This window comes from Heterocephalus glaber, unplaced genomic scaffold (genome assembly GCF_053883595.1).
Source record: "Heterocephalus glaber isolate CG9 unplaced genomic scaffold, H.glaber_assembly_v1.0 deba00001457, whole genome shotgun sequence".
NCBI lineage: Eukaryota > Metazoa > Chordata > Mammalia > Rodentia > Bathyergidae > Heterocephalus > Heterocephalus glaber.
Genome location: NW_028258305.1, coordinates 29,460,855 through 29,469,892, shown reverse-complemented (window position 1 = coordinate 29,469,892; position 9,038 = coordinate 29,460,855). Strand labels below are relative to the sequence as shown.

At 39.1% G+C, this 9,038-nt stretch overlaps 1 protein-coding gene across 1 annotated transcript in view; it reads right to left on the bottom strand.

The window, feature by feature from the left end:
- Positions 1-2,359: 2,359 nt before the first annotated feature.
- Positions 2,360-9,038, bottom strand: part of Cdkl4 (cyclin dependent kinase like 4) — an 84,339-nt gene continuing 77,660 nt past the window's right edge. Inside the window, exons 10-11 of the mRNA XM_087216105.1 lie at positions 6,991-7,061; positions 2,360-6,594 (exon numbers count right to left, since the gene is read on the bottom strand). Coding sequence (XP_087072231.1) covers positions 6,540-6,594; positions 6,991-7,061 — 126 coding nt within the window. The 3' untranslated portion in view covers positions 2,360-6,539. The remainder of the gene's footprint in view (positions 6,595-6,990; positions 7,062-9,038) is intronic.

Below are 9,038 nucleotides of genomic sequence, written 5' to 3'. Positions count from 1 at the left end.
ACTGTACCAAGCCGTATGTAGTTATTTTAATTAAGCTTGGCATTAGAGAAATCACAAATATCAGGATGCAAAAGTTGAGCAAAAATTGAAAATGCTCCAAAGCAAGGGATTTGGTTATAGACAGTTAATGTTTACCAATTTTACATGTAAAAATAACACAAATTTCAGTGGAAAATGTTTTGAAAAATTTAAAGCTGGCTCTGATTCTTTCTGGCTATCTCTCTGAACCTGAGAATTTTTTTTTGTAAAATGTGGATAGTTCCTACATTGGTTAGGAGAGTATAGCAAAGAGGGTATTAAAAAAACATCTACTTTGATGTCTGGCATCTGATTAGGGCTTCATATAATTTAGTTCCCTGGGACAGTTAGTCTACCTAGAACTTCAAGATCACCAGAAAAGAGATTATATTGGTCAAAGGAGGAATGAGTTCAAGAAATCTACTGTAAAATAAAGTGACAACAGGGCTGGGGATTTAGCTCAGCGGTGCTGCAGTCTGCCTTGCAAGTGCAAGGTCCTGAGTTCCATCCCCAGTACAAAAAAAAAACCCAAAACAAAAACAATATGATGACAATAGTTTATAACAATGTATTATATTTTTAAAAATTGTTGAGAGCAGATAAATTCTCACCACACACACAATAAGCATGCGAGGCAACGCATATGTGAAATAGCTCGATTTAGCCATTTCACTGTTATATATATTTCAAAACAATACGTTGTCTATATATAAATATATAAGCAACATGTAATTTTATTAATCAATTAAAACCAAATTACTACAGAGATGTAAATATATACTTGCATAAGTCTGAAAAATTAAAGTGAACTGAAAATCTGTAATGTGTCTCCATGATGCATTAATAATTTGTATTTCAACACAATAGCTGCTTTATATTTAGAATACTGATTTAAAGTATTGCCTTTTTATTGCATAAGGTGTGAGATTTCTACAGTTTAATGCATCTTCCTAGCCTTGGTCCTGTCAAACTCCCTAACATACTAAGTTGGTCATTATTACTCCCTATGTGCTGAGAAATTATGAAAATTAAAAGCAAAGCAAAGCAAAACAAAACATTGTCAGTTTATGTAAATAACTGGCATCAGTAAGTTGAGATAAAATTCAAAATACTGTAAATAATATTCTGGGATTCTCACATGCCGAGGGAGTACTGGCAAACCCCTGGCAAGGTCGCTAGATGGAGCCTTCTTGGAATCCTGGCTGGGGATTTACTTTAATCCTTAGGAATGGTGCCATTGAGCAATTTGAAATTAAAGTTTCAATTTTATTGTATCTAACAGCTATTTTCTCCATATGTGTGTTCTCTTTAAATAAAATTTTATTGTTCAAAGGGCCTGTTGTGCACTTACAAGGCAAGCACAGTACTCTTCCTTTTTCAGCTTTTCTACTTAGGGGATGGCATCATGGTGGCAACAAGCAGTTCAGAGTGCTAAGGCAAAACAAAACAGCAGCAGCAACAGAAACCCAGCCCAGTGTCAAATGATATAAAACATCTTACACTTCTTTGCTAACTTGTTTGCTCAAAAATATAAGAGCTGAGGTTTCTCTTGTCTGTTTTTATTTTTTTCTTTTGGTACCGGGGATCGAACTTGGGACCTTGTGCTTGCAAGGCAGGCACGGGAACCACTGAGCTAAATCCCCAGTGAGGTTTCTCTTATAAAGCACTACACTGCTAGGATTTTGCACTTGCCACCATGGAGCTAGCACTCTGGATCTGACAGGAAGGAGAATGGAGATCTCAGGGTAGATTAGGAAGGGAGAGGATGTAGGATTAATATCTTCCTTGAGAGCAGGCCAAGCATGCTCCCTAGCAGGCCCTCTCTCTGTTCCTACTTCTCTATTCAATTTGCAACAGGCCTGAGAAAAGAAGGGTGGAAAAGTAGGACAGTAGATACATGTCAGCTGTTTGTTCATGTCATTTCACAAAACATCTCAGCTGGAAGCGTCCTTAGAATCATCTAGCTTGACTGTTTCTTATTACAGAATGGGAGGCCAATAAGGGAAGAGAACATCCCCAACATTGTGTAGTTAGTAGCAGAACTGGTTCTAGATGCCAACCAAAGTTTTGTACTTCCCCACACTTCTCTGGTGGATTTCTTTGGGAAAAAAAAGTGGCCAAAGCTGGCATTGGTAAATGTTCAAAGTGAAGTTTGCTATAGGAACATGTGTTAGCCAGCTTTCGGTTGCTGGGACAAAACACCTGATATACACAGCTTAAAGGAAGAAAGGTTTATTTTGGCTCACCATTTCAGTCCGTCATCAGATGGTTCCATTGCTGTGGGCAGTAATGAGGCAGAACATCAGGGCGGAAAGGGGTGGTGGAGCAAGCTGCTCACCTCATGGCAGGCACGAAGAAGAGAGAGCAAGAGAGCCAGAGAGAAAGGGTCCAGGTAGCAGCGTCCCCAAGGTTGTTTTCTCATGACCCCCACATACAGGCGGACGTGTGCTTTTGTAATCACATAGGCATCTTTCAAGCCAATCATGTTGACAATCAAGATTAACCCTCACAGCATATTTTCACCTCCAGTTTTTATTTCTGTGGTCCCCTCCACTCCCAATCCCTAAAGGCCGACCTAGTGCCTTTGTGTTGCCCTCTGGCCACCCAACAGTGATACCCACTCCAGCCCAAACCTCTATTTTCTCAGCATACTGATGTCAAAACGGCTCTTGGGAAAGCTTCTTTAAACAAATTCACATAAATACTCTAACTGGTATTTAATCTCCCTGGTCTTCTCAGTGGGATTACTTTGGAACCCAGATGAATTTCTAAATGTTAAATATTTAAGACAAACTGCAAAAGGGATTTTTATTTCTTCTAGGTCAATCAGCCAATAGGGCAGAATTAGTTTTGGTGCTGCTCAATTTTAAGCCATGAAGGACTCAACACAAAGGGCAAAAGCAAGCTGGTGGGTAGCATGGCAAGGGGAGAGGTCTTTTATTCTAGGTTGGAAAAGTTTTAAGCTGTCAAGGATAGTAGCAACTCTGAATTACATTTGAATATAGGATTTGGAAATGGAAATGGGTATTTTCAATGCATCCCTTTGAAGTCAATACATGGCTAACAGCCAATGGAGTCAACTTTTGTGAGGGATTTTTTTTTTTCCTAAATGGGATTCCAGGTATCGAATAAGAGAGTGTACTACACTCAAAGAGATGCCAACCTTTAAACTATATCGTGGGGATTCATTTGAATTCAATCTAAGATTATTTTCTAATTTAGTTTATATAAGATAGTGGAGATGTTTACAGGGAGCTCTTATGTTAGAAAAGATTAAATCAAAGTGATTTTTCTCTGATCCGAATATTGCAAAAGGTAGGGATTAACAAACCCAGGAGGAAGGAAATTGGATGATGGAGCAGGTCTTTGTCAAAGCAGAAAGTAGAGTGCTAAATTATGTGGTAAAGGATGAAACTAATGACATAGAATTGGGATTCAAGTCCAAGAACAGGTGTTGGTTAGAAAGGAGGGTAATTAGCAAAGAGGAGGGGAGGAATGATATAAAGGAGGTCTTGAGATGGAGATTCTTCAGCACAAATATCAAGGGAAGATTCTTTCTAACTGTTCCTCTCCTTTTCATTTTTTTTTCTTACTGCAAGTATTTCTCAAGGATTAGGAGTGAATTTTCTTCTCACTTATTGGTACTTCCTCACTCCCTCAGGAATATAAATTGTTCATAGGATTTCAGTCACCACAATACACAGCCTAAATTAAGACCTATGTCTCCAGAGCTCACTCTTCTTCTAGTTGAGTGTTTGCTATAGCTAATCATCATGAGCTAACAGACACGATGTTAAATTGTTTGTGTATTCCCAGACCTAAAATTCATTTCCTTCAAAATTTAGTAGTACCTTCCCAGACAACTCTCCTATCTCTGAGCATTCCAACCTCTCAGGAATTTCTTGGAATCATGATCAAATTTATTTCATGATATTCATGTTGGTATCTTCTTTGTTTTCTGGTGAGGTTTTAATTTATGTTTTTCTGGTTAACTCCATTGAGTCCTGGCTGCCTTCTGTTTCTACCCAGTACCCAAGAGTGTCTGCTTGACAATAACCAAACATTTTCAAAGTGTCAATACACTAAATCAATGTCACAAGAATAACTTGACACTTTTCGTTTGCTGTAAACAGGATTCTTTTCATGTTAGAAATACAAAAGCCACCAAATGGAAGAGATAAGAAGTTGATTCTGCTGAGGTTTCTTTCTCACTTTTCTGGGAAACATGGCGACAGCATTAGACAAAATTCTGTAGGTTTCATTAAAGAGACCAAACAGTCACGAATTTTTCTTTTTTTCTCGTAAAGAAGGAAGTTTAATCTTAGGCCACTGGGAAGAAATTGAACCAATCTTAGCATGAATATAGTTATTTGTTTGGTAAAATACAATGTCTGTATAATTTCTTCATTACAGTGCTTCAGATTCCCCCAAAGAGTGGTTACACATGTTTTATGAGAAAACAGTCTCCCACTTGGAAGAACAGCAGCCTTGACTAAGACAAAGATTAGCTTCAAGGGTACAGTCCAATGGATAGCAGAGATGAATGACTCTTGAATTCCTAGAATATTCTTAGAGTTCTAGGTTAAGTAACATCAGACCTGACATCTTACTTTTTAATGTGACTATAACTTGAGAATACGCTTTCAACTGTAATGGTTTGCAATTTAAAACCATACTTTGTTTCAGTTATCTATTGCTACATAACAAATTGCTATAGAGGTGCCGTGGATTTAGCTCAGTGGTTCCCGGGCCTGCCTCGAAAGTGAAAGGTCCCAAGTTCGATCCCAGGTACAACCCCCCCCAAAAAAAAACCAAATTGCTATAGATTGAATCCTTTTGTTGTTACTGTTTCCAAGAAATGAGGTCTTGCTATGTTGCCCTGGCTGGCTTTGGGCTCCTGAGCTCAAGCGATCCTCCTGTACCATCCTCTTTAGTAGCTGGGACTACGGGCATGTGTCACTGCACTCAGTTTAGTTTGGATCATACATGCCCCCCAAAGGCCCGTGTGTGGGGGTTTAGTCCCTAGCCCAGGGCAATACTGGGAGATGAAGAACTTTTAAGAGGTGGGGCCTAGGGCAATGCCTCCAGGTCACTGGGGCTGGGGGTGTTCCCTTGAAGGGGATTGTGGACGGCAGCCCCTTCCTCTTCTGCCTCTGCATGGGTCCACCATGATGTCCTGGCTGTTGCCTTACCACAGGCCCAGAGAAACAAATCCAGTCAGTAAGTGCTGAGGCTCCCAAAACTGTGAGCCAAAATAAGCTTTTTCTCTTTTTAAGTTGATTATCTCAGGTATTTATTATAGGGGTGGAAAGCTGAGTAACACACAAATCCTCCCAAATTTAATGGCTTAAAACAACAATGATTTATTCTTTCTTACAATCTGGTCGGTTGACTGGGCTCAGCTGGGCAGTTGTCTGTCCTGCTTGGTGGTGACTCATTTGGACAATGAGGAAACTCTTGGCTACATCCTGCTGGTGGCTGCACTGAGCTGGGAGGTCCAGGAGGCCTTCTGATCCCTTGGTCTTCCTCCAGTGGCCTCTTTCTCCTCGCATGGTGTCAGCCTAGGCTCCTGTGCAGTATGGGAGCCGCCTCTCCCCACAGAGGAGGCAGAAGCTGCCAGGTCTTTTAAGGGATTGATCCAGAAATGGCAGGACATCGCCTCTGTGGTGTTCTGTGTGCCTCAGGAAGTCACCAAGCCAGCCTGGACTCATGGTGAAGAGGATGAGGGAGACTTCACTTCCTTTTTTTTTTTTAGTACTGGGGATCAAACTTAGAACCTTGCACTTGCAAGGCAGGCGGCGGCACCACTGAGCTAAATCCCTGGCCCCTGGGACTTCACTTCTTGACAAAAGGAGTGGCAAAATGGCATTGCAAAAGACATGTGGGATGGGAGAAACTGCTGCAGTTGCCATTGGGAACTGTCTACTGTATGCTGTCAAACACAGCCACCATTACAAATAATGAAAGCCCAAAGATTAGTTCAAGAGAAGATAATTGAACATACTCAAACAGTACCCTCATTTACTGTTTTGCTAATTGTTTCTCTCTTTCCATCATTGGTCTGAGTTGAGTCTTGAGTTCTTTTTCCTTTTTTAATTCCATAACAGAACTACTGTGAAAGCCTGGAATTAAAGGTGCAAGAAAATTTCATATCTTGTAGCATGGGTATTGTAATGGGTCAGAGAAATATTTGGATAAATTGAAATAAAAAGAAGCTTACAACCTCAAAGTAAAGTTGTAAAGATGTTCTCGGGGTAGCATCTGGCTCATCATACTGGAAAAAATTTTGCTAGTCTTCCTATTTGTAAAAATTTCCAATCCAAGCACAAAGGTGAATAGTTTGCCATGTCATATGTTCAAATGTTCCTACCAATAGGAAATTAAATTTACATACGAAGATGACAGTTTTTCTCATTTAATTACAAAGCATTAGACAATAGGCTAACAGTTGAGTTGAGCAGAAATTAGGAGACAGAACTATTTTTAGCTTTTATTAAAATAAGACAAAGAGGGCCGGGTATTCAGCTCAGTGGTTCCCCCACCTGCCTCGAAAGCGCAAGGTCCCAAGTTCGATCCCTGATACCAAAAAAAAAAAAAAAAGCCAAAGAACATATTAGAATTAAGTTATATATACAGGTATAAAATCACTAAAGTAGTCTATGTGGGTTTTCTTTCTTTCTTTCTTTCTTTTTTCTATGTGGTTTTCTAAATATTTTAAACTAAATTAAAAAACTATTATGTATATTTAACAACTAAAACTATTTTGTAATGAATTGTTTATAGTAGTTTAAATTACCATTATGTTAATTATCAAATGCTTATAACTATACTTTCAAAAGATTTGAAATACTGCTTCTGCACAAATATATTCTAATATCATAAGTAGAGACATAGTATCTTCAACACGACACTATTTAGAGATGGTCAGATAGTAGCAATCAAAATAGAAAACTTAACATTAAAAATACAAACCAAAGGAGCCAGAGATTTAGCTCAGTAGTTCCGCCACCTGGCTCGCAAGTGGAAGGACCCCAGTTCCATCCCTGGTACCAAAAAAAAAATACAAACCATTTATATGCCTATTGGATGCAATTACCAATTTTCAGTTTGATTAAATTATGGCTCTAAATAAAGTTGACTGAGCCCAAAATAAATTGATTGCTGCCTAAGACAAGTATACTTTAGATATACTTATAGAATTTTGTGAAGTTTTCATTTATTAAAATTACTAGTTTTGCTGAAATTTATTAAATGTTCTTTTTCCTAATGACTATCTTAGTATTTCATATCGTGTGTCATTTTTACCTAATTAGGTTAAACATTGATGAATATTACATATTACTATACATTTTAAAAACACAACTGTTTTATTTACATGAGCTAAAATCTAGCTGGTTGTGGTGTTGCACACCTGTAATCCCAGCTATTCAGGAGGCTGAGGCAGAAAGATTGCAAGTTCAAGGCCAGCCTGGCCAATTTAGCAAGCTCCTGTCTTAAAATTTAAAAAAGAAGATGAAAAGAGAGCTGGGGATATAGCTCAGCAGTAGAGCGTTTGCCTAGCACATGCAAGGCCCCAGATTCGGTCTCCAGTATGGCAAAACACAGAAACAAAACAAAACAGGGGCCGGGGATGTAGCTCATTGGCACCACACCTGTCTGGCAAGCACAAGGTCCTGAGTTTGATCCCCAGTACCAGAAAACAAAACACAAAACAGGGCTGGGGATTTAGCTCAGTGGTTCCACTGCCTGCCTCACAAGTTGAAGGACCCGAGTTTGATTCCCGGTACCAAAAAAACCCAAAAAAACAAAACACAAAACAAAACATCTTAGTGAAAATTAGTTTCAAAATCCACCTTCACTGTAATCTTTTCTACTCAGGAGGCTGAGGCATGAGTATTGCAAGTTCAAGGTCATCTTGAGCAATAAAACCAGAACCTGTAGCAAAATAAAAAAAAGACACCGTGCCTGTCTCGCAAGTGCAAGGTCCTGAGTTCAATCCCTGGTACAAAAAAAAAAAAAAAAAGAAAGAAAGAAAGAACTAAAGATGTAGCTCAGTGGTCAGAGGACTTGCCTAGCATACATGAGGCCCTGGGTTTAATCTCCAATACTGAAGAAAAGTCACTTTTGTTTATAAAATTTACCCTCAGTTTAACAGTTGTTCGTAAACTATCACTGCCTTGATGGAGCAGATGTAGTGGTATGTTTGTGTTCATGTAGAGACTGAGATGGGAAGAAGAGAGATATCTCCCGGCTAGATCATAAACATAAAAACTTTATCTGGGTGTTATTTACAAAATCCTCTAGAACGCCTCTTCTAGTGGGAGACACACACAAGCTACAAACACTATGTGCTACAGAGAATTAAAAGTGCCCAATGGCAAGGAGTCTGGACTCATCTAGTCGATCTACCTTCTTATTTCACAAGTGAGGAAACAATGGCACAGGACAGACAGATGTATCAAGGATACACAGAGAGTTGCAATTGAGCCTTGACCCTGATTGTCCTAATTCTCAGATCAAATGATCTCTCTTAGTCTCTACTCATTTTAAATACCTTTAGGCTTCTATTAAAACAAGAAGGTAGTTTTAATGATTTTAACCGAAAACAAACACATACCAGAAACACTGATTTGTGTGTGTGTGTGTGTGTGTGTGTGTGCACGCATATGTGCCCGTGTTGTGCCAGTGACAGAACCCCAGGCCTCAGGCATAGTAGGCCCTGTGAATGGCATTTTTTCTTTATATTCTAACTACACGCATTAAAAAAAATCTGTATCTTTACAATTAAACTACTGTAATACCTTACGAGGACTCCTCGGTCTTTCCAAGATACTACTGTCTGTGGAATTTTAGGACCCTTCTTCTTCTGGTGATACAGTCTAATTTTTAAAAAAATTTGGAGTAGGGTAGATTCTGTGCCATTCAAATTGTTCCAAAATCAGGACTGGAAATCACTGCGGGGACAAATGACCAAGAAAGTGTTTGAAAAACTGTAATTCTATGGCAAGGAAGCCAAAGAG